Source organism: Colletotrichum lupini, chromosome 3 (genome assembly GCF_023278565.1).
Source record: "Colletotrichum lupini chromosome 3, complete sequence".
Classification (NCBI taxonomy): domain Eukaryota; kingdom Fungi; phylum Ascomycota; class Sordariomycetes; order Glomerellales; family Glomerellaceae; genus Colletotrichum; species Colletotrichum lupini.
In genome coordinates, this window is record NC_064676.1 from 7489066 (window position 1) to 7511917 (window position 22852).

The 22852-nt window shown below is 46.7% G+C and overlaps 10 protein-coding genes across 10 annotated transcripts; 5 read left to right on the forward strand and 5 right to left on the reverse strand.

The window, feature by feature from the left end:
- Nucleotides 1–563: 563 nt before the first annotated feature.
- On the forward strand, nucleotides 564–2374 carry CLUP02_06984 (uncharacterized protein; the record flags this gene model as incomplete). Its single annotated transcript, XM_049285981.1, has 3 exons — nucleotides 564–1573; nucleotides 1638–2098; nucleotides 2154–2374. The coding sequence occupies 3 exons, from the start codon at nucleotides 564–566 to the stop codon at nucleotides 2372–2374; spliced, it is 1692 nt and encodes a 563-aa protein (XP_049143124.1).
- A 252-nt stretch (nucleotides 2375–2626) lies between these two features.
- CLUP02_06985 (uncharacterized protein) lies at nucleotides 2627–4444 on the reverse strand (the record flags this gene model as incomplete). Its single annotated transcript, XM_049285982.1, has 1 exon — nucleotides 2627–4444. One exon carries the CDS (start codon nucleotides 4442–4444, stop codon nucleotides 2627–2629), a length of 1818 nt encoding a protein of 605 aa, XP_049143125.1.
- A 152-nt stretch (nucleotides 4445–4596) lies between these two features.
- Nucleotides 4597–5046, reverse strand: CLUP02_06986 (uncharacterized protein; the record flags this gene model as incomplete). Its single annotated transcript, XM_049285983.1, has 2 exons — nucleotides 4597–4773; nucleotides 4846–5046. The coding sequence occupies 2 exons, from the start codon at nucleotides 5044–5046 to the stop codon at nucleotides 4597–4599; spliced, it is 378 nt and encodes a 125-aa protein (XP_049143126.1).
- Nucleotides 5047–6395: 1349 nt separating this feature from the next.
- On the forward strand, nucleotides 6396–7523 carry CLUP02_06987 (uncharacterized protein; the record flags this gene model as incomplete). Its single annotated transcript, XM_049285984.1, has 1 exon — nucleotides 6396–7523. One exon carries the CDS (start codon nucleotides 6396–6398, stop codon nucleotides 7521–7523), a length of 1128 nt encoding a protein of 375 aa, XP_049143127.1.
- Nucleotides 7524–7643: 120 nt separating this feature from the next.
- CLUP02_06988 (uncharacterized protein) lies at nucleotides 7644–9729 on the reverse strand (the record flags this gene model as incomplete). The annotated part of the gene is made up of 7 exons (XM_049285985.1): nucleotides 7644–7907; nucleotides 7949–8156; nucleotides 8212–8421; nucleotides 8475–9247; nucleotides 9300–9316; nucleotides 9367–9595; nucleotides 9652–9729. The coding sequence occupies 7 exons, from the start codon at nucleotides 9727–9729 to the stop codon at nucleotides 7644–7646; spliced, it is 1779 nt and encodes a 592-aa protein (XP_049143128.1).
- Nucleotides 9730–9886: 157 nt separating this feature from the next.
- CLUP02_06989 (uncharacterized protein) lies at nucleotides 9887–11248 on the forward strand (the record flags this gene model as incomplete). Its single annotated transcript, XM_049285986.1, has 2 exons — nucleotides 9887–10951; nucleotides 11003–11248. The coding sequence occupies 2 exons, from the start codon at nucleotides 9887–9889 to the stop codon at nucleotides 11246–11248; spliced, it is 1311 nt and encodes a 436-aa protein (XP_049143129.1).
- A 58-nt stretch (nucleotides 11249–11306) lies between these two features.
- CLUP02_06990 (uncharacterized protein) lies at nucleotides 11307–13237 on the reverse strand (the record flags this gene model as incomplete). Its single annotated transcript, XM_049285987.1, has 6 exons — nucleotides 11307–11514; nucleotides 11566–12060; nucleotides 12115–12400; nucleotides 12465–12516; nucleotides 12579–13021; nucleotides 13183–13237. The coding sequence occupies 6 exons, from the start codon at nucleotides 13235–13237 to the stop codon at nucleotides 11307–11309; spliced, it is 1539 nt and encodes a 512-aa protein (XP_049143130.1).
- A 493-nt stretch (nucleotides 13238–13730) lies between these two features.
- Nucleotides 13731–15074, forward strand: CLUP02_06991 (guanine deaminase; the record flags this gene model as incomplete). The annotated part of the gene is made up of 1 exon (XM_049285988.1): nucleotides 13731–15074. The coding sequence occupies one exon, from the start codon at nucleotides 13731–13733 to the stop codon at nucleotides 15072–15074; it is 1344 nt and encodes a 447-aa protein (XP_049143131.1).
- A 132-nt stretch (nucleotides 15075–15206) lies between these two features.
- On the reverse strand, nucleotides 15207–16198 carry CLUP02_06992 (uncharacterized protein; the record flags this gene model as incomplete). The annotated part of the gene is made up of 2 exons (XM_049285989.1): nucleotides 15207–15825; nucleotides 15885–16198. The coding sequence occupies 2 exons, from the start codon at nucleotides 16196–16198 to the stop codon at nucleotides 15207–15209; spliced, it is 933 nt and encodes a 310-aa protein (XP_049143132.1).
- A 3499-nt stretch (nucleotides 16199–19697) lies between these two features.
- On the forward strand, nucleotides 19698–19916 carry CLUP02_06993 (uncharacterized protein; the record flags this gene model as incomplete). Its single annotated transcript, XM_049285990.1, has 1 exon — nucleotides 19698–19916. A coding segment is annotated over one exon (219 nt), but the record flags the coding sequence as incomplete, so codon positions are not given.
- Nucleotides 19917–22852: the final 2936 nt, after the last annotated feature.

The following is a 22852-nucleotide window of genomic DNA, read 5'->3' on the forward strand; positions in this document are numbered from 1 at the left end:
ACAAGAAATCAGACGATATTCGCAACAATATGGGATGCGATGTGATGCACGATAACCGCTCGACGAGGGTCTTGGGACGTCATCAAGGGGAAGATGCTTACGCGCTTATACCCTTTCGTTCATAAGGACGCGGGCTGGGTGCACCCTGAATTAGCGCAATCCTTCGTGCGCACCTCACTGGCTGTATCGGAAACAGAAACGAGCGAGATGATTTGAGTGAGGATGCCGTTGTGTTTGCCATGTGCGGTGACTGTCCACGCGTTCCTGGCTTATGAACCCCTCATTGAGGATTGGCCAGTTATATGCATGTTTTCTTCGATCCTTCAGCTCAAACCTTGGCTATCCATGTTCATGACGAGTTGAACGAGCCTAGTGTAACATTCCCAATCCAGCGATACGCACCGGCAGGATAACTCAAAGCCAAACTTCGGATGATGGAATGGTGCGCCTCCGAGACAAAAACAACGGTCTATCTACCCCTCACCGACGCCACATCTCTTTTATCATCATCAAGTGCCTCACATATCTTTGGGGTACGGTAGTTGCCTGTTAGACAGCTGGCGATGGCTTCGACAAATACTTCCGAGTCATTTGGCAGCAACCAAGGACTCTTGCAGTCGCTCCAACAACATGCGACATCACCAATCATCACCTGGCTGTTGCTACCGCTTATTGGTATAGCTTTCCTGCGCCATGTCTTGCGACCAAAGGCAAACGAGCCCCCGAGCTTGCCGGGTCTCATCCCCTATGTCTCAAACACATATCAGTACATCACCGACAACAGTAGATTCCTCGAGCGCGCCACCGAAGCACTGAAGAAAAGCAGCGTGGTGAAGTTCAACCTTGGCGCCGACACTGTGTACCTGGTTGCAGGCTCTCACAATGTGCAGAAGCTGTTTCGCAACAGCTCGAATAACACGCTCAGCTCGGATAAGTTCATCGTCATGGTCAATGGGCGGTTGCAAGGGATGACTGACGAGGACGTGGCGGTAATGTACAACGATAGATCTGGTCGTCTAAAGACCCCGGCTGCGGGAACTGAGAGCATGCCTGAGAATCAGAGGTTCTGGGTCGGCTTGCATCACGTCTTCAACGAGCACCTCTTTCGCGCCGAGGCCACCGCGAAGTTGGCGGAGTCGTTCATTACCTTTTTCGGCGAGAAGCTCGACCAGCAGCCCCGTGATGAGTGGGAAACCTTGCAACTGTTCAAGTATCTTAAAAAGGATATGGCAGAAGCAGCGACGATCTCGCTTGCAGGGCGAAAGCTGATTGAGGACCATTCGGGATTCGTCGACATCTTCTGGGAATTCGACACGATCGCGATGCAGCTCATGTATGGCCTTCCAACTTGGATTAATCCAAAACCAAAACAGATTCAGCGCAAAACCCTAGCCATGATGTCAGACTTTCTGACTGATGCCTGGGCCAAGTTTGACTGGAACGGGCCCGATGCCGACGCGGACTGGGAACCGATCTTTGGCTCGAGACTCCAACGTGAGCACTCAAAATTTTGGGAGAAGAAAGGATTCTCGCTTCAATCGCGTGCTGGGATGTACATTGGAAGTATCACAGGGTATGAAACGCAGTTTCTCTCTGGTTCTGGAAGTAACCTGGCTGACGTGAAAACTTCCGTGTAGCATCAACTCGAATTCCGTGCCCCAGACGGCTTGGGCTGTTATGGAAGTGATAAAGGATCGGTCGCTCTTCCAGGCGGTCCGTCAAGAGGTTGATTCGGTGTCCATCATTGATCCCGAGACTGGGAATCGAACCTTTGATGTGGCAAAACTAGTTACCCTGCCTTTGCTTCAGTCCATCTACGTGGAGACACTACGAATGCACGTGTCCATCAACATCACTCGTGAAGTTATGGAACCAATGGAATTGGATGGGTATCATCTGAGTAAAGGCTCTTTGGTGCAGGCACCGACGCAGATTGGGCATCGTGAAGAGTCAGTGTGGGGTGTCGAGGGGCACCCTGCGTCGGAATTCTGGGCGGAACGTCATATCAAGTTTGTCGAGAAAGAGGATGAGGATGGCAAACTTCAGAGAGTCAAGGAGTTTGCCGTAGCCGGAAGACCGAGCGACTTCTTCCCATATGGTAAGCCGTATACCCCCAGTCATCTCCATGGCCCTGGCTAATATACGTGTTGCAGGTGGTGGTGTGTCCATGTGTCCAGGGCGTTTCTTTGCTAAGCAGGAAATCATGCTGGCTGTCGCTATGATTGCGTCTCGGTTTGATATTGAGTTTGAAGATTGGGTCAACTTTAATGGGTCGCACTCGGAAAGGCCTCCTATGAATGACAAGGCGTATGTTGGTGCGGGAGCTGTACCGCCGGACAGAGACATGCGGATGCGCTGGAAGAGACGGTGGTAAGCATTTTAAGAACCGATTAAATATGGACATCTATTTCAGTGGGTAATTTTGCGAGAACCCGTCGAATAGCGGCATAGATGAGCAAAGCCGTTGCGAACTACTGGGAGTTGGGCGACCCAATAGATTGTACGTGCACATTGAGGAGAAGGAAAAGGATTGAAATAGTGCCGTTAAGGTCATGATCATTATATGGGTTAACTAATGAATACAACAAGGTATAGGTACAGTGCTCGCTTTCATCAAACAAATTCCTTAGTTCATACGGTAAACAGCATCCTTCTTGAAGTATCTGCTGATATCGTTGTCCTCGCCGCACTTAGTGCAGGTGTGGAAGACCTTGGCTCCATCATGTCCTGGGCCGTAATGGTCAGGACCCATTCCTTGGAGTCCCGGGCCGGTGGTGCCAGGGACATGAGAAGAGTGCGTACCTTGGTTCAGACCGGAAGATCCAGTGTGTCCTCCGAGACCAGTGCCAGCAACGTTGCTGTGGGTGGTGCCGTGAGTGCCGGTAGGAGACTGGTTGTAGGGATCGAGCATGCTAGTCTTGGGAACGCCGGGCTCGTTGCCGGTAAGGCTGGAGCGGTGCTGGTCATGGACGGCACCAGCGTGGGCGCCAGTGACACCACCATGGGTTCCGGTGACGCCGCCGTGGGTACCGTGGGTGTTGTGCCCAACAGGAGAGTTAACGCCTCCAACAGTGTTATTACCTCCGAGACCAGACTCATGCAAATCATCGCGGTGATGTCTGTGAGCAGCCTGGCCAGCAGCCACGGCGGCTCCAGCACCAACGCCAGCACCGATACCAGCACCAGCAGCTCCATGTCCGGTGCGCTCACGGCCCATGTCTCTGTCTCTCATGCGAGTGTCGTACGGGTCATTGACGTTGCCGCCGGACAAAGCCGCCTGGGGGTTGTGAGCAGCGCTGTGGACGCCGCTGTAGGGGTCACTGCCGGCACCGCCAACTCCAGCACCGGAGCCGTGGGGGTGAGTAAAGCCGCGACCCTCCATAGAACGGTCGACGCTGGACGCAGGGTCGTGGTGCGTTGACGCCGCGGGGTTGTAGTGTCCTCCACCAACGGCCTGAGGACCTCCATGACCGACGGCAGATTCATTGGGGCGCAGGGGCAAGTCCTTGTTGAGAGCAGAGCCATCACGGCCGACGTCGCCCCAGTAGGGGTCCTGGGCGTTGGCGCGCTCAGCGTTGGCGAGGTACTCGCCCTTGTAGGGCTTGTTGTGGCCAACACCGTGGCCGACCTCGACACCGGAGTCATGGGGACGGTGGGTGCCAGCGACACCTGCGCCTGGCGCGCCGCGGTGGTCGCGGTCCGAATCAACTCTGGGATCCAGCTTGTTGGCGGCTCTGCCGGAGTGAGGACCGTGAACGCCATCGGGGTCGTTGTAGCCTGTAGTGGTGTTGCCACCGACACCTCCGACACCTCCGGTGGTACCGTGGGGGTTGCTGTGGAGACCTCCGGCGTGGCCGGTGCCGGTGGTGTTGTGGTAGGTGTTGTCGCCAGTCAGACCAGCAGTAGGAGCACCACGGTGGTCGCGATCGGAGTCGACTCTGGGGTCGAGCTTGTTGGCAGCTCTTCCTCCATGCGGGCCGTGGACGCCATCGGGGTCATCATAGCCTGTGGTGGTGTTGCTGTATCCTGCGGTGTTGCTGCCGGTCAAGCCTCCAGTACGGCCAGTGGTTGTGCCGTGAGTGGTGCCGTGGGTGTTGCCGGTCAAGCCGGAGGTGGGCGCGTCGCGGTGGTCCCGGTCAGAGTCCACTCTCGGATCGGCCTTGTTGGCTACTCTTCCGGCATGGGGGCCGTGAACTCCATCGGGATCATTGTAGCCAGTAGTGGTGTTGCTGGTGTGATGCGTGCCGGTACCGGTGGTACTAGGGATATGGCTTCCGGTAGTGCCGGTGGTGCCTCCGGTGTAGCCACCGGTTGTGGGCTTGGAGGTTCCGGTTGTGGTAGAGTCGGAGGGGAATGCTCCGGGTGGCTGGTCGCCCTCGTATGTGGTCTTTTGAGAGTGGTCGTCGCTGTGGAGGGCGTTCTTGATCTTAGCTCCCAAACCCATGATTCCTGATTGACTTATTGATGTTGTAGAGGTAGCAAAGAGTTATTGTAATAACAAAGTATAAGGTTTAAGGCTCGGTTTTCGGGGTATCAAAGTAGCTTGTGTTTTGTTGTTGGTATTAAATTGTATTGTTGAGTGTTCTTCTGAGTCGATTAAGCCGTGGGACAGAGAGCATCAAATACTGCTTCTCGACGCACGATGTTCATCCATTCTCGTCCAATAACCAGCGTGATGTCACCTTCGTCAACTTCTCTAGCCCAGAGGTCCAGACCGTCTTGCCGCCGTCTTCGCAGCATCAGCAGGCCATGTCTCAGCTCCGAATTTTCTTGCTATGAGCTCATGTGGAGTTCCACTGGCAAAAGACTCAGCTTCCGAGCGCAAAACTTCGGTTCGAGAAGCACCTTCATGACGGCGAGGGAGGGATTCATGACGTGAACTGCGGGGATGTGTGATCGAGCTTCCATCCGCTCCCGCAGTAGTGGAAGCTTGTCTCCGGTCTTGGCCGCGCTCCGGCACACGGATCCGAGGAGGTTCGCCCTTGAAAACAGGGAAACGGCCTCTCCACTCACGATGTGGGATGTCCCTCCATTGGCAGTCGTCATTTAGGAGGGGGCGCCACAAGGATACCCGCCATACGGTTACGTTACCCCAGGAAATTCAGGTTTAGCTAGTGCCACAGTGGCTGTCATATGTGGCGTTGTCTGATGGATGGGGATCTGCTGGGTGCAGTATTCAGTCTTGACGATTCTGACGCTTGAGACCCAGTCAATGGCACCGGCTGACGCGGCGAGACTCTCTCATTTGTCAAAGTCCTTGACAAAAATCCTGGAAATTGCACGGCCAACAATGGCAGTCTGTGAAGTTAGTGTCACTCAAGCAGAGAGGGGTTTGAGACGAGAATAGCCGATGGCAGTTGTGTGGAGGTAAAGCCCAATTATGACGCGGTTGTGCAACCAACATGAAGATTAACGCAAACAAGCTCATTCTTCGTCCTTGAGAGCTGAATCTTACGCAAGATTGCGCGGAACCAGGAATATGAGGTGTTCAACACCGTCTGCTACGTGGCTTCGAGACAATCGCCAGGCAAAGTCCCTGTCGTTGCCATGTTCAATTGCCTGCCGCCTGTCTCTTCATTCTCTGGGTGCCTGGCCTTCGCGATCGCTTCTTCTGGCTGTACCTTGTAAGCGCTAAGCCGTTAATCCATGTACCCTGCCCTGTTGAATGGGTTCATTTGCTCTGTCGCTGTTCCTGATCAGCGGCACCACCCCAATCTTCTTTTCTCCGACAAAACTCAATTCTACGACATGCGGCAGCCTTCCTCACTTGCATTAACTTCTTATCAAGCAGTACAGCATGCGAAACAATGTAACTTGGGGGCCCTCTGAGGCCAAAATCTGATGAGCGTTGGTTCGTCGATGGCATGCCTTCATGTTCAGACTTGGCAAGGGTTGTGCGTAGCTTGCGCCCGAGACAGCAGCCTTTGAGGGATTCTCGCGTCTCTTTACCCCGCCTGAAATCCTACGCTAAATTCTTTCGTCACCTTTCTAAATCATGGAGGCTGTCCCTGATGGAGGCGTTCGGTCGCGGAGGAATGCCCATCTCTTTATAATCGTGTTGTATCGGGTAGAATGTGCCGTGCGAAATGACTAGTCTCGCGCAAGTTTCTCTGGGATTTCTCTCGGCTTTCGAGTGACATACCAAGCATCCTACTGAGAGCTAGCTCAATCGTTTAGTCCACCGCGTTCTCTGTGCCGATACCGTTGCCAACATGCTGAACCGCCGTGGGCCAATCTCAAAAATCGTCGGCAGCGCTGTCGATGCTGCAAAGAAATTCCAGGGAGATCAGAAACAACCGTCAGCAACGCAAAAAACCAACAATGTGCCCATACAGCCAGTCCAAGCAGGGCAATCAGTCGCATCTGGCCACACAACAGTAGCGCAACATCAAGCGATGGGGGATGATTCCGACGTTAACGAAGATTGGACCCGAGCACTGGATGAAGCCCAGCTAGCTCAGTCGCAGTCCTCCGGCAATCAGCATGGGGTACCAGTTGAAGACATCGAGGGAATGCTGACCGAATTCATCGTTCACCACCCGCCACCAGAGACCTCTAACCTCGGAAGCGAGAAGCATGGTCTGTCAATGCCAGTCATACTCCCGCAACGTCGCCCCGAGTCTCGACACCGCGGTTTCGTGCGAGCTTACGCCCCGGTCCTACAAGAATGCGGCATAGATCAAGCCGCCTGGCTGGAGTTCCTCGACGGTTTCGAGAACAGCATCAAAGGAAGCCCGTGGTTCGGGGTCGTGAACGCTGGCGTCATGGGTGCAGATCTTGCTCACACAGTCGTTGGCGGGTTCGCGCCCATCACAATGCTGGTAACGCTCTCAGTGCAAACGGGGCTTGAGGCGTCGCGCAGGGGCTACGTGAACTACAAACAAAACAACTACCTCGAAGTCATGAACGAAAACTTTTTCAAACCTCGAGGCTTGTATGCCCTTGTTGTAAAGTACAAGCCGTCTAGCAGCGAAGTCGTGGAGAACATCGATCTGGATCACAATATCACCCAGGCCGTAGAAGGCAGCGAGAAACAGAGCAAGTGGAAGAAGCTACTGCACTCGGGTTCGAGTACAACAAAGAGCGAGGCCGAGATCCCCGAGCCAGCGCCGCTCGTCTTTCCTCAACTCGACAAGATGGATGAAGGGCAAAAGCAAAACATGGTGAAGAAGTTCGGAGACTCCATCTCGAAGTACTACGATCGAAAGGCGACAGACAGATTCAGGAAAGAACATCCTGATTCAAAGCTCATGCAAGAGGATTCATCTGAAGAAGAAGGTCTAGAGGCTTCGAGTTCGACGGAGGGACACAAGGGCCCCATTCGACGTCTGAAGCAGAGACGCCAGGAACGCTTCGAGGCGTCAGGCAGAGAGCGAAAATTTGGAAAGGAAGCTCGCGAGAAGCGGAAGAGAAACCGGCCGCTGAAGAAGTTGATGCGGCAAGATGCTCTGTACCTGATGGTCGTCAACCTCCCAACTGCGGATGAGATGGATGCGGTCCTTGCTCAAGTCGAAGGACAGTGAGTGAGCTCTTAAATGACAAAGGGTGTATCTAGATAGACTTCTTAATTTCCTGTGAGGAACAGGGTGTTAATGTCTCCGTCTTTCATAGATCTGAATTTCATACTAAATAGCCAATTACGCCTACATCGATTTCGTATCAACATTGTGCACCCCCTTTCCAGTGACTGAAATCTCTTGTGAGGCCGAATCTTCCATGCTCGCCTCTAGAATCCTAGGTCCTTCGAACTTTGCAGCAATTTCTTCCAGCTTGAGTCCTTTGGTCTCCACAAAGGTAAAGTATGCTATTACAAGAAAGATTACATTCCAGGAAGCGTTGATGAAGTAGAATTTCCACCCCAAATCTGCCATAGCGTATGCCATAGTAAATGAAGCCAGCAGACTACCCTATGTTAGAAGAGAGTCTTGAAATAAATGGTGTGGTAAACTTGCCCGAATCCAGAGTCCAGCATACGGAAGATTGCGATCCCCGTAGCTCGAAGCTTGTACTGCGAAACCTCCGTGGGATATAGACTGGTCATTGGTGTGATGGAAAAGGCGTAGAACCCTTGGAATAGGAAGATGACTGCAATCGTGCCGTAGATTCCAGATTGATTGGTTGATTCACCATATGCTACAGAGATATTAACCATTGACCTTCGCTCAGGTCACGTTCACGGCAGCTATGCCGGGCGAAGGCGTGGATCAGAACTCACTCTTAATGAGGCCTCCCGTAATGTAGAGCATGGCAATCATACCGCCCACACCAACGAAGGTTTGCTTCCTTCTGCCTAAAATGTCGAGCATGAAGCTGCCAAAGACCGCAACAGCAAATGACCAACAGTTCAGGATGACTTGAATCTGTGTTTGCTTCACTGTGTCCCTAATACCAGCCTGACTCAAGATCTTGGTCAGGTAAGACCTAGCCCCGGTAAGCGAAAGTAGAAGTCAAGGTATCTGAAGGATGGCACCTACGAGATGATGAAGTTGCCAAACATGTTGATCATGGGGCCAAATGTGCAAAGAATGGCGAGGCGTTTCCGATTGGCGGGCGTAGATACGATCTCTCTCCATGGGTTTCGAGGATACTCCTCTTCCTCCTTCTTCATAATGCTTCTGATCTCATGCAAACTCGCCCGTCCTTGCTGAATATCCTCGACGCCCTTACCTTGCATGATCACGAGAACCTCAAGAGCCTCATCATCATGGCCTTTCGCAATCAGCCAGCGTGGGGACTCCGGAACGAATGGCACCAGTATCACTGCCAACAAGCTTGGCACGAACTGAAGAAGAGAGGGAAGACGCCAAGACCAAGTGCTCTGGATGTTTTGGCTGCCGTAGTTGACAATGGCTGAGGCCAAGCTTCCCACATAGAAACAAGAAAAGAACAGACCGAGAATTCGGCCGCGCTTGCGAGCTGGCAGAAGTTCTCCGAGCAAAGTGGGAGCAGCGCCGTTGCTGATTGCAGAGCCGATGCCAACGATGATTCGAGCGATGACGAACATGGCAATGTTTTGCGCGGCGGCTTGGAGAATAATGCCGATTACTGTGATGACTGATGCGACGAGGATAGCTCTTCGACGTCCAAAGTAATCTGGCACCGGCTGCATCAAAAAGGCGCCCAGAATGCCTCCCATCCATGATGCAGCGTTGTTGAGACCTTCCAATGCAGGGGTCAAGTGGAAGTATTCGGTGTACGAGGGGAGGATAAGGAGGCCGTTCATGACTGAGGCATCGTATCCTAGAGTCTTTCATCTCCTGGTTAGTAAAATGCTTCAGTTTTTGGGGAACTGTACTTACTGCCGAGTTAACAATGGCTACAGCCAGAAGCAAAGGAGACAACACCTTCAAGTTGGCCGGTACCAACCTGGAGACATGTTTACGCTCAAAACCCATGTTGCTAATGAGTGTCTTTGGAAATGAATTGCCTGACTTCTCTTCATTATCATTCTATATTGTCGCATGGCTTCTTGATCGCCCTTATATCCCATTAATTGTGAGTCGTGGTGATTTGTGATCTGCTCAAGTTGATTGGCTGTCTCGAGGCCTCGGGTGAGTTCGGGCGAGCCTATCGTGGTCCACTTGGTAACTACCGGCTGGCACAGAGTTACTATCCCAGATTGTCATCGCGGGGAAATGTCACCTTTCATACGAGCTTATTCACTCGGGCGAGCTCGGGCGGGTCTTGACAGACTGAATTATCGGCTAGGCCGCCAGCGCGACTTGACATGGGCCGTCTTGGGGTATGGAAGATCGGATCGAAAATGCGGGATGACGGGCGGTGAATGATAAGCTACTTAAGATGGCATTTCTCATGCTTTTGGCCGCTAACGTATTCAAAACCCAGCTCATCAGAAATCTGAAGCAGCACAAGATTCCTTTCAAAGATGCCCGGAAGCGTCCGAGAGTGGCCCGCATGGCCGGAATACACCGACAAGGATCCCCTTGAACCAAAAGATCCCGACTTTCTTGACACTAAGAAGGCAATCATATCCCAGTATGGTGCCGGGGCGTTGAGAGAAAGCTGGGTTCGAGTCTGTGAACAGCTCAAGTCGGTCACGGATGAGATAGTCGACAAGGGTCGAAGCATCATTCCAGTCTTCGACGCCCACATGCTGCTCGACAAGGGTCTTACGGAAGCCGAAAGGGATGATGTGAAGAGAGTCGGCACATTTGTCATTCGTGGGGTCGTTCCCAAGACCGAAATAGTTCAACACTACGCAGATCTCAAAAACTACGTCGCCGAAAATAAGCAGAAGATCCAGGGATGGCCAAAAGAGACTCCCTCGATGCTGATGCTGTACGATTCACCCACTCAGAACGCCATAAGATCGCACCCAAACCACCTTCAACTTCAACGCCTCCTCAACCAGCTTTGGCACGATGAAAGTGGTGAAGATACTTCGCCAGACCCTTTAGTGTACTATGATGGAGTACGAGATAGACCTCCGCGACAAGAATTCCTCGGACTCGGGCCGCACATTGACGCCGGGAGCCTAGCTCGATGGGCAGATGCGGCATACAGAGAGGTGTACGGCAGCATCTTTTCCGGAAAACCTGAGCTACACGATCCATACGACCTCAGCCTAAGAAAAGTCGCGAACCAAGAGTTGTATCCAGGCGTTGCCCATTCATCGGTCTTCCGCTCATTCCAGGGGTGGACTGCCTTGACACGGACTGCCCCAAGCGAGGGAACGCTGCTCGTCTACCCCAACGTGGCTACTGTCATTGCATACATGGTGCTGAGACCGTTTTTCAGGCCTCCTGTCGACTCTGCGGATATGATGGATGCGACCAAGTGGACTCTCGATGACTCCGGCTTTTTTCCTGGAACGTTCAAGACCCAGAGCCAGCGGCTTAGTCGCTCATCGCATCCACATCTGAGACTATCAGAGTGCCTAATTCATGTACCGAAGATGGAGCCGGGCGACACTGTCTGGTGGCATGCTGATGTAAGTTTTGATGTGTTTTAGATTCAGCAGCCGCTAATCGTGTTTATGCAGGTCTGCCATGCAGTTGATCCGGTGCACGAGGGATCACAGAACGCATCTGTCTTATACATTGCCGCATGCCCCACCACTACAAACAACAAGACATATGTGAAGAGGCAATTGTCCGAGACTCTTGCTGGAAGGCCACCGCCAGACCAGCAAGAAGGAAATGGCTTGGATGAAAGGACACTCAGGGGATACGTGGGACTGCAGGATCTGAGTGCTGAGGCAAAGCGTGCGTTTGGTTTTGGGTTGTGAAGTCCATGGGGCCAACCTGAAGACAAGACAAGAAAAATACTACTTGTTTCTATGATTCTCACTGTAACTCCATGTTAGCCTCATGCAGTGAAGACCTGAGGATGGCAACTGCCGTCTCTGCTATGGCGTTGCGTGATTTGACCTCGTCCAGGTATTCAATGGCGAGTTGCACCTCGTCCGTTAAGTCAACTTCAGCCCCGGCTTTTGCTCTATGGGATTCTCTGAGAAGAAAGATGGCAGCAACGAAGATGTGCATCGACAAAGCCCTTCAAAGCGAGTTAGAGCCTCTCCGGGCATTACGATATTCGGAGACTTACCACTGTCGTCGCATTGAGACTGGCTGATCCCAGTTATGGGTAATCCAGATGATATCCATAGCAGAACGAATACACACTGCCCGTGCCCAATCATACAGACCGGGAGCTGCTAGCCACTCCTTTTGTAATGAACGATTGATGCGCATACGATGGTGCAGAAGCACGAGACTGATGTCGAAACGTTGCCATTTGATCCAGGGGTGGGTTAGCTCTAGCTCCTGCATTTCTTCGGGTTTGCCACTATCGGGTTGGAGATGGTTGGGCAAGGTGTTGATGACCTCTGCTAGTTCATCATCAGCTAGGCGAACGACTTCAGCCACTGATCGCGTGCCCTCCCGTAGTGCTGATCTAAATCTATGATAGACAGTCGAGGTTCGTGCCATGAATATGTGATACAGCACTGGGTGAGGACCTTCGTGATCAGATTCTGCCCAAGGCAGTGGAACATTGAAGTCTCCTTCGTCTACTTGAGGCACATAGTAAGGGACCGCAAGCCTATGTCGAGAATGAGCACTGCCTCTCTCACCTCACTTCTGAACGGAGACCTACCATTCACAAATGATCAAGGTCCACCATAGACGCCTTTGAGCTTCGAGGCCCAGCTCCGTAGGGGGACGTGGAGCTTGAGTGCCGTCCAGCCCGAGATTCTGTGCGATTCGTATTGCGCAGCTCCAGAGATGACGATATAGATCAGAATCTCCGAAATTGTGGAAGCACATGCCAAGTACTGCAATCGCCTGAACAGGGCGAATTGTGCTACTTCTCATATAATCTGCTTCTTCGAGACAGAACATGGCAGTCCTGTACCACTGTTGTAGCATACTTCCAATGTCTCCTGAGTGCCGACGGACACAGTCAGACGTGGGCGCATAAAGTTGAAAAGGCGGGCATGGCTTCACCTGCAGGAAGTATCTCCCGAGCTTCCTTGTCATCCATCATCAATAGGGCAGCCTACTAGAGGCAGTCAGATCAGTGCTGTGACCTCGGAAAGATTGGTTCACGTAGGGACTGACCGTGATAACACTGAAATACACTGATAACCAACCAGGATCGCAATCAGACAAGACAGTGCCCTTTTCTAAATTATCCATAAACTGAGTATGTTCTTGATCGAACTCGGGATATTCAAGGGCATAGTGGACCCAGGAATTCCACTTCTTGTCATAAGCGATTAGCAGCTCGCTAGACTTTCGGCAGGGTACGTCAACCGTACTCCATCCTCGGCGATGTCGAGACACCTGTGAAGATGATGGAGACTTGAATACCATTTCCTCCAGCGGGTCATGGCACTCCAACAAGTTTTGCGCAGTCCTCGGCTTTCGAAACGACGAATCAGAAGCGGAGCGGACCTGAGAGGCTTCAAGAGCTGTTCTTAGTCGCCGATTTTCCTGAACCAGCTCATCATATGTCGGCAACTTGACTGGATCTTTCCCTCTATGATTCAAACACCAGTCAGCTTATTAGAGAGAATATGCCCCAGATTGAGAAGCGACCTTGTAACTTCACCCCGCACCATCACGAGCTCTCGTGAGCATGTTTCAGGCATACCCTGGCGAATGCAAGTTGAGCACGGTAATCTTTTATCGCACTTGACCTTACGAGTAGCGCAGGATCGACAACTTCGTGGGGCGCGCTGTGTCTTGCGATATGAAGACGGAGTATCAGACGACATATCTGGATTTCTTGATAGAGATCACTCCACATTTGGACGCGTCGAGCAGCGGTCTGGGCCGAGGCCACGTTAGTGGCGACAGAGATGTTCTCTCCAGCCACGAGCCTGGAATGGAAATCGAACAACAGGAACTCAAGGGTAATGTTGATGTTGTTTACTTTCCGGGCTCGTCATGTACGTCAAGAAATGAGACAAAGATACGAGACGAGATGTTGAAAGGCGTGAACTCACCCGAACTCAGCCGAGAATTCCTTATCAGCGATGCGATAAGATAAGTCCGTTCTTATCTCGGAAGGAACAACGGTACGTACTATGAGTGCACCGAATCCCCTCACATTGCTGGCCCTCGAATTTCATCAGATTCGATACCATCACCACATCACTCTCAATAAGATATTGCCTAGAATAGGCTCTTGAGCCGACAGACTCTACAGAATCTGCCAAGCGCTCTATTTTAAGGACCTCAAACACATAAGAGAAACACATCTTCAGCATGGCGTCAGCATTCCATGGAGCCGTCATCCACTCGCTTGGCCCAAACCAAGTTGAGATACTTGACAGCGCCGGAATCATTGTTGGATCTGATGGACTAATTTCTGAGTTCTACACCCAAATATCCATCGAAGAGCTGTCCGCAAAGCTGCCCGGCGATCAAAAAGTCAAGGTTCTTGCCAAAGGCCAATTCATATCCCCTGGTTTCATCGACACGCACAACCACGCTCCGCAATGGGCAATGAGAGGCCAAGGGCAGGGCCTTCATATCCTGGACTGGCTTGATCAAGTCACATTTCCCCACGAAGCTCGCTTCTCCGACCCTACATACGCCCGCAAGGTCTACGAGAGCTGCGTTAAGGGCTTCCTCAAGCAAGGCATTACGACCGCTTCCTACTACGGGTCAAAACACGCCGAGGCAACAAAGATTTTGGCCGACATCTGCCATAAGCTGAACCAGCGGGCCTTCGTAGGAAAGTGTAACATGGATCGTAACGCTCCAAGCTACCTCCATGATGAATCAGCTGAATCGTCTCTGAAGGAAACGGAGGAGTGCGTCAAACACATTCGACAGATTGACCCGACCGGACAGCTGATTCGCCCTGTCTTGACTCCCAGATTCGCTATTTGTTGCACCCCCGACTTGCTCGAAGGTCTGGGTCAGATGGCATCCCAAGACCCAGAGCTAGCGATTCAAACGCATTTCAATGAAGCCGAGCAGGAGATCAAGGCGACAAGAGAGCTATTCCCACAGTTTTCCAGCGAGGCAGACCTCTACCAACACTATGGTCTCCTGAACCAGCGTTCAATTCTTGCACATTGCACCTTCATGACAGACTACGAGATGGAAAGGGTCAAGGAGCTTCAGTGCGGTGTTGCACACTGCCCCATTTCGAACATGACAGTTGGAGGAGGCTTCATGGCGGCCTCCATACGTCAGTTTCTGACCAAGGGGATCAAGGTTGGCCTTGGAACCGACAGTGGTGGCGGATTTTCGTCAAGCATGCTCGACAGCGTCCGTCAGGCAATCATAGCTTCCAACGCACGCGAGGTCATGTCAGGCGGCAAAGACAAGGCGCTGTCTCTAGACGAGGTTTTCTACCTTTCGACTCTCGGTGGAGCTCAGGTGTGTTGTCTCGAAGACAAGGTTGGAAACTTCGCCATCGGCAAAGCGTTTGACGCGATACTGGTTACAAGCTCCCTTGATGAAGCATTTGGGGTCATGACAGTCCGAGAAGAGACAGACAGCCTTCGGACAGTGTTTGAGAAGTTTTTGATGACTGGAGATGATCGTAATATTGCTCAAGTGTACGTGCAGGGCAGGCTTGTGAAGGACACATTATAGACCTAAGTTGGGTTTTCAAAGAGAGTTTATGACTAGAGTCGAGTATTCGGAGAGTGATACCAACAACAAAAATGTTCTAGCCACGAATTATGATCTCTCTTGACTTAAATTCGCGTGCAGCCATCTAGAATTTTACTTGAGCTGTCTTGAGAGAAAATTGGAGACCGTCTCACGGAAGGCTTCCGGCTCATCGGTTGGCGGACTGTGACCGGACTTCTCAAAGATCGCGAGCTCGCTATTTGGGATACCCCTGCTGATTTCTTCTCCATATTCAACAGGTACCACAACGTCATGCCTCCCGGTCGCAACGAGTGTTGGTGCAGTGATATCCTTCAGTTGTGACCGCACATCAAGCCGCGGAAGGTTGTAAGAGAAGGCAAAATTGTGCGTCTCGTAGTGCAGGTGCTCGTGTGCATCGTTTCCCTCAAAGGTTGTGTCTCTCGAGCCAACACTCGTGGAATCGTCTTTTGGCTTGTAGATTTCAACAATCTCTGCAAAGGCAGCAGCAAAGTCTTCGTTGTCTCGAATGTTGCCGCTGTTGAGTCGGACCTGCCTATCTGGGTCTGGTGTGATTCGGTCGCTGATGAGGATAGTCTTAATGAAGTTGAAGGCCCCAAGAAGGCCGCATGCCCATGTGTCTCTCAGGATGAGAGCCAGGAGACGATCAGGATATGAAAGAGCATACTGCAAGGCCACAAAGCCTCCGTAGGAGCCTCCGGCTAGAACAAATTTATCTGCACCCGCCCAGGATCTGGACTAATATGTTAGTCGAGCCGCCATCAACGCGATAAGCAACAGTTCAGTCCTTACCTCAACTCGTCTACATCAGCCACCCAACGTTCATCAGTATAAGGCGGCCTCAGTTCGCTTTTGCCGCTGCCTCTCGCATCATACACCAAAACTCGAAAATCGGAGGCTAAAAAGCCGAACGATGAAATCGGTTCTCTATGGTCGGATAAACCAGGCGCGCCATGCAAGACTATGATGAGAGGTTTGTTTTCGTCGCTGTCGCCGAGGAGTTTGACCTGGACTTTAGCCCCGTCACTAAGTTGAACTACGGAGAGGCTCGCCATGTTCTTACCGACGAAACTTCTTTGAGTGCTAAAGACGGTCTCTTGAAGCATGTGAGAGACTAAAGTTCTGCTTGGCCTTTTGTACACCGTGAGGGGATCATCCCGTGTCGGATTAGAAGTCCAATTCGACCGCGGCATCCAGCCGACTGCGCAGGGGCCAATTAGGGGCCCTATATACGATTATCGTAGCCAGCCTAACCTATAGTTAGAACCTCCTTTTTACACCTACGCAGATATTTATATAGTTTAATTAATCTCTTCGTTAACTACGGTTTAAACTAACTACCCTATAATAGGGATACTAATATTAATTAATAATTAAATTCTATTATTATAAATTAGTAAAGTATCTTGCTATATAGAAAAAACGACTTCTTAATACCGTATAGGATAAGAGATTTATACTAATTAACCTTATAGAAGTAGATAAAAAAAGAGGCGATTTTTAAATACCGTACGGAATTAAGTAATTATAGCCCTTTATTACTTACGAGAGGTCGACGTTTACTACGTTAAACTACGTTAATTAACGGAACTACTTAAGTAACTAGCCTTTTACCGTCGCCCTAAGTAGCTTTTTTACTAAACGACTTTTTTATAGCTAGCCCGCGATTAGAAATTAACTAAGTAATAAAAGGGATCGCCGGTAAGTAATAATTACCTAACCGCAATTAAGCTACGAAAAAGACTACTTAAGAAATATAAAATAGGGTACTAAGAGGCTATAAAAAATAAGATTTTTAAAATATTTAACCCCACTGCGTATAAGTAATAAGTAAGTATTTTTAGTAATTTCTTTAAAATATACGATCTTATAAAAAAGAGGGCTTAACTTCGTTAACTATACTTAACGGCCTATACGGTTCTTAATAGCTTATATAGCTCCTTTACGAGCCGCCCGGCGTCTATTTTTAACTATTCTTATAGAATACTGCCCTAAAAAAGGTAGGTCGAGGAAGGAAGCTATTTAGAGATTATAGAGAGCACGAGGCTTAGGAAGCTAGAAATATACGGGATAGCGGAAATTAGTAACTAATAAAGATCCCGAGACTAATTACTATATCTTTTTATAATAATATAAACGTTTATTACTACTATTATAAAAAGGAACTACTAAAACCTTCTTTTTAATATTAAATAAAAAGGAGGATCTTAGTAAGTATAATAGCTAGCGATTTAAAAAGGTAGTAGTAACCGCTAGAAATAGTAAAAACGAGAGTAGTAGCAAAACGGTAAGAAAAAGCGGGAATCTCTTAGACCCTAATAAATTCGTTAGGTAGCGAAAATACGGATTTATTACGACTAGCGCGCGGATTAAATATATCCCTATTAAAATTAAATACGCTAGTAACCGCTAATACGGGTATAAACTAGAGCAAGCCCCTTAGCGAGTTAGGGTAAAGAAAACGAGGACGAAACCCGATCCTAAATAGAATCCTAATCCCTTATAAATAAGTAAATATTAACCCAGACTATTAGGGGACGTAGATATATAGAATCGCAAATTAGCCTAATAGTAAGTAAATTAACGTAGTATTAATCTATTTAACTAAGGTCTATAAAAAAAAGGGGCTATAGGGGTAACCCCTATTTTATAAGATCGCAAACGACCTTAGTTACTAACTAGATAAATAGTTCGCGAGTATAAGCCTAAGAATCGTAAAAGTAGTTAATAAATTCCTTTACGGGCGAGGGGTATTACTAGCGCAATTATAATCGTAAGAGCTATACGAAATACTAATAATAATAATTATAGAGGAGGAATTCGTACTATAGAACTAGGCATAGGTTAATAGAGCGTATAATCGTTTTAACAAATTTGAAAAAAAGGGTAAACGACCTAGATTTCCTCTTTATAATTACTAACGGAAATCTATTATTATAAAAGGATATACCGGGGCAAAATATAGTACTAAAAGTACAATAATTGATAATTCTGCCTATTTAAATTTATAACTCGTTACCGCTATTAATACGAAATTTAGTACTAATTAGTTAATAAGAAAAGAGGTAGACGACCTAAAGTTACTAATAATACGTAGCGACGCAGGGATCGCATATAAATACCGAAAATTTAGTAGTAAATACGAGGCAATTTATAAACCTTAAAAAGATCTTTTTAAAAGAGAAATTATACTCTAGGGGGAAGTATAAGGTCTTATAAGAAACCCTAACGATGTTTTATAATTATTATAAAAAAGTCGGAATTAGAAAATACTAGTATTATTTAGTAATTAATGTCGTACTCGTAGGTAAAGCCTCTAATTATTATTACGAAGCGGTACGTAATCTTAATTAAAACGACTTTTTTAGTATAATTAACGCAATCTAAAGCCGCTTCGAGACTTATAATAAGAACTTAGAGCTCTTATTTAAACTACGAGCGATTTCTTTTATATTTATAACTAGGATAATAGAGAGTAAATTATAAATAGAGATCTTTAAAGAGCTTATCGATCGAATCGATAAGCTAGCGAAAACCTAGCTAAATAAGGGGATAAACGAGTAGAAAGTTAGATATCTTTATACCGTAGTTTAGTATATATTAGAAATAAGAATTACCCTATACTAGGTACTTAAAGACTACGAGACGCTCTACTCGAGGCTAAAATCTAGTTTTAATATTAAGGTAAGAATACTACGCTAAACCTATTTCTAAGTATATAACGGCCCTTATTAGTAATATTAAGTCGATCGAACGTATAATAAGAAAAGAAAAGAGGCTAGATACGGTAATCGCTAGTAAGGAGGCCCAGATTCGTTAAATAAGCAGAGATTTAACTTACGGGCAGGGTAATAAAAGAGGTAATACTATATTTATAAAAAGGATAGATATTAGTTAAGTAACTACTCTAAGGAAGAGCGTACTAAATTATACGAATAGTATAAAAAGTCGAGGGTAGTAGACGGTAAAACTAGCCCTCGTCGGTTTAATTAATTCCTTATTATATATAAAGGTAGATCTAGGGGTATAGAACTTAGTAACGGTAGTTAAAGTAGTAGCCTAAAGCATATACCCCCTATAAAAGATTTAGAAAATAAAAAAGATCTTACCCCCTATATTAACGAATTAGATTATAACGAAATTAATAATATTAACTACTCTTTTTTTACCCCGGTAGCCTCTAGAGGATATACGAGGCTAAACGAATAGAGGGTAGTAAAAGCTCTTAATAAGTAGGCTTTTATTTATAAATAGTAAGGGAAGGTCCCTTAGATAACGGATACGGAGGCGGCTAAAAGGGCGAATCTAATAGGGCCGAAGCTTATTATTTTAATAATTAAGGAGAAGACGCTATCTCTCTCGATATTTAAAGAAACGGAATATAGTACTAAGTATATCTAGGGGTAGCTAGAGGGGTCCTTTTTATACTATTTAAATCCCTTAAATACTAAGCTTATATAAGTATTTTATACGAGCGAAAAGTACGGCTTAGATAATTTCTACGGGGTTATCCTAGATACTAGGGCATCGTAATAGTTAACTAAAAAAAAAGGGTAATTCTAAGTATTATAAAAGATCGCGCTAGTAATACTTAATATATTAATAGCGGGTATTATAAGGATTAGTTTCGGCCTAGGTAAGGAAATCGTTGCCCTAGGTATAATAAAAGTAGAGATATACTTTAGAACGATAACTTTTTATATTTTACCTATTAATACCCCATTTCTCTTATATTTAAAAAACATAGATCGACTAGGTATTATATTTAATAATACGAGGAATAGAATCTCTAGTAATAAGTACTTTAAGATAGTCGAACGATAATAGGGGTATGCGTTTATAAAGCTTATTAATAATACGAAGTTAATTAATTACTTAATAAAAAGTGAGCTTAGAAGACTATCGTGATAGCTTTAACTATCTATAGCCTTACCGCACGTTACGTGACCTCGGTTATATAATTACCGAGGCCTACTTCGCTCGCACCCTCTATATTAGAGCGAGCTTCGTGCCTATTTCCTATTTCTAATAAATAACCGTTCTCTTTATATACGTCGATACTTTTATAATAACTCTACGATAGTTATAAGCCTAGCTCTAACTTAGACCCCTATACCTCTATTAAAAAGTCACTTCCTAGGGACTGCGGTTTACTATATCCTTTTTTATAATATTATTTAACCCCTATTACGTTCGTTAACCTTATTCCTAGACGAACTAATATTTTCCAAAAAGACTACCGATACTCCCGGGCGAAAGCTTAACTATTAGCGAGACTAGCCTAAGTAGTACCTCGCTCTACGAGTTAAGGCCTAGTTAAAGGACGTCTAGGACCTACTAAACCTAGACGACCTTATTTCCCTATCGAATCCGTTACTCTTTACTAAGTCTATTCTTTTAATCGAGGAGTACGTTAAGATATAAAATATTGCCTAAGATTAAGCGTATAAAACGGCCTCGACTAAATACTAACGAAAACTCGAGGAGTTTACGTAATAATAAACCGAATAGTTAGGAAGTAAGACTATAGTCGAACTAGCGACCGGAAACGCTTAAATTAAGTAACTAGTCGCTCTAACGAAACTAAAGGCCGTAATAGTAAATTAGGCACGTCTTATTAAAGAATATGCCTCCTTTATTTAGTAGACCGTATTTAAAACGATCTCTTATTTAAAAAAAGAGAGATCGTACGAATTAATAGATCGCTAGATCTCCTTTATAGTCGCTTAAGAAATCTTAGAGGACGCGAAGGAGGAGCTTATCGATTCTTTAAACTACTCCCTTCGCGCTATAATTAAAGTTCTTAAGTAAAAATACGTACCGAGCGATTCTAGTTCGCTTATAATTATAAGAGAGGAATTTAATATAGTTATAAGTAAGGCGAACTTTAGTATTAGCTTATCGACCTAGATTAAAGACTTTTTCTTAGCCTACCGTTAAGTAACGTAGTTTAAGCTACCCGAAGTCTAGGGGACCCTTGCTTTAAAAACTTTTCTCTATATAATTATACGTTACTTCGCCCTAAATTAGTCTAACTAGGAGCTCGCTAAGATCGTTAAACTAGAGCGAAAAGGGGAAGCGATCCTTAATATAGGGTATTACGCCGAGATCTTTAATAACCTTTTATATAAAAAAGCGGTATATAATAAGAATCGTAGACGAACCCCTATAATATTCGTAATATTAATAGGTCGCTTAGATTTCCCTAAATAGAACGAAGCGACTCTTAACTCGTTTACTAATTACCCTTATAAGGGGACCTACTATTAGAAACTAATAGATTATATAAAAGTAGAGCTTACTCTAATAGGTAAGATAAAGTTAGAATATATTTAGCTAGGCGCCGACGACGCTTAGAAAATAATTTCCTATTTAAACTAAGAAAAGTATACTAACCTCCGTACCGACCTCGCTTAAAAGGGCTAGATCTATACGAAACCCCTTTCTAAATAAAGTAATAGTAACCGAGGTCGCTTCGGAAAGACGACTAAAACTAGTAAGCTAAGTAATAAGAAGAACTCTAAGGGAACCTACCCCTTAAATATCGTAGCTATAATTATTAACGTCGGTCTACTCCCTAAGCTAAGCACGGAGGGGAATAGGAATAGTAATCTTACTATCTTCTCTATCCCCTTTACTAGCCTATACCTCCTTTTTAAGAGCATAGTTATAGATAACTACGGTACCGTTTACTTCGTTAATAACTAATCGCTTTTAGAGCCGGATTCTATTTAATAAAGCGATAGCTTAGAGAATATAAATTCTAGAACGGCCTCCTATCTTATTATTACTAGGGGAACGAGGATTATATATAATGTCCTTATAGGACCGAAGGGGCCTAAGATAGAGTACCTTACTTTCTATAATATCGGTTTTGTTAAGAACTTCTATATAAACGTCGTATTAGAAGCTCTCTTCCGAAAGACTAGTATTTAGTACTTAGGTTTCGACTATACCCTTCGGTTCGGTAGCGAATTTAAGAACGTTACTATTAAGTAGCTTAAGAGGAAGGTTAATCTAGTCTTTTTAGAATATAAGCCCTATTCGTCTTATTTTCTACCTAGAAGTTAGTCTTCGCTCGTTAATATAATTCTAGTACGTAGCGCTTAGCGCCTACGTTCCTTATACTAGTTAAGGAACGACCGATCGGATATAGCCTAGCTCTAGTACTTTAGATCTAAATATCTCGCGCCGGTAGTACTTAAGAAGCTCGTCCTAGCCGCTCGGGGGGTAAGGATTAAAAGACTAAGCCGTTTAGAATGCTAATACTATGCGACTACTTATACGAAATAGGTTATCTTACGACGTACCTTAGAACGAAAAGTAACCCGACCCTATTATAGGATCTTATAGGACCTCTTTAACTACCTACTAGCTTATAAACGAAGTAAATAGCTAATACTAATTAAAGACGAGTATTTAGGTAAGATCTTCGTCTTCTTACGAGTTACGAAGACCTACGACATAGTATTTAGGGTCTTATACCTTTTTAAACAATAGGTACGTATATAAAAGGGCGTAGCCGTTTATAAGATATAATAAGACGTAGAACGTATAATAATCGCAATTAATAACAAAACTCGTTTCTAAATATAGGTACGGGAGCTAGGAATAGACCTAGAGACCACTTCTCTATATATAAAAGAACCGAACGGAGGAGGGGAACGAGCTAGCTAGGAAATTATTAATAAAGCGATTAGTATAATATTAATAGCTAGCTTACTAAACGAACTCTAAGTAAAAGCTATATTAGCCGTAGC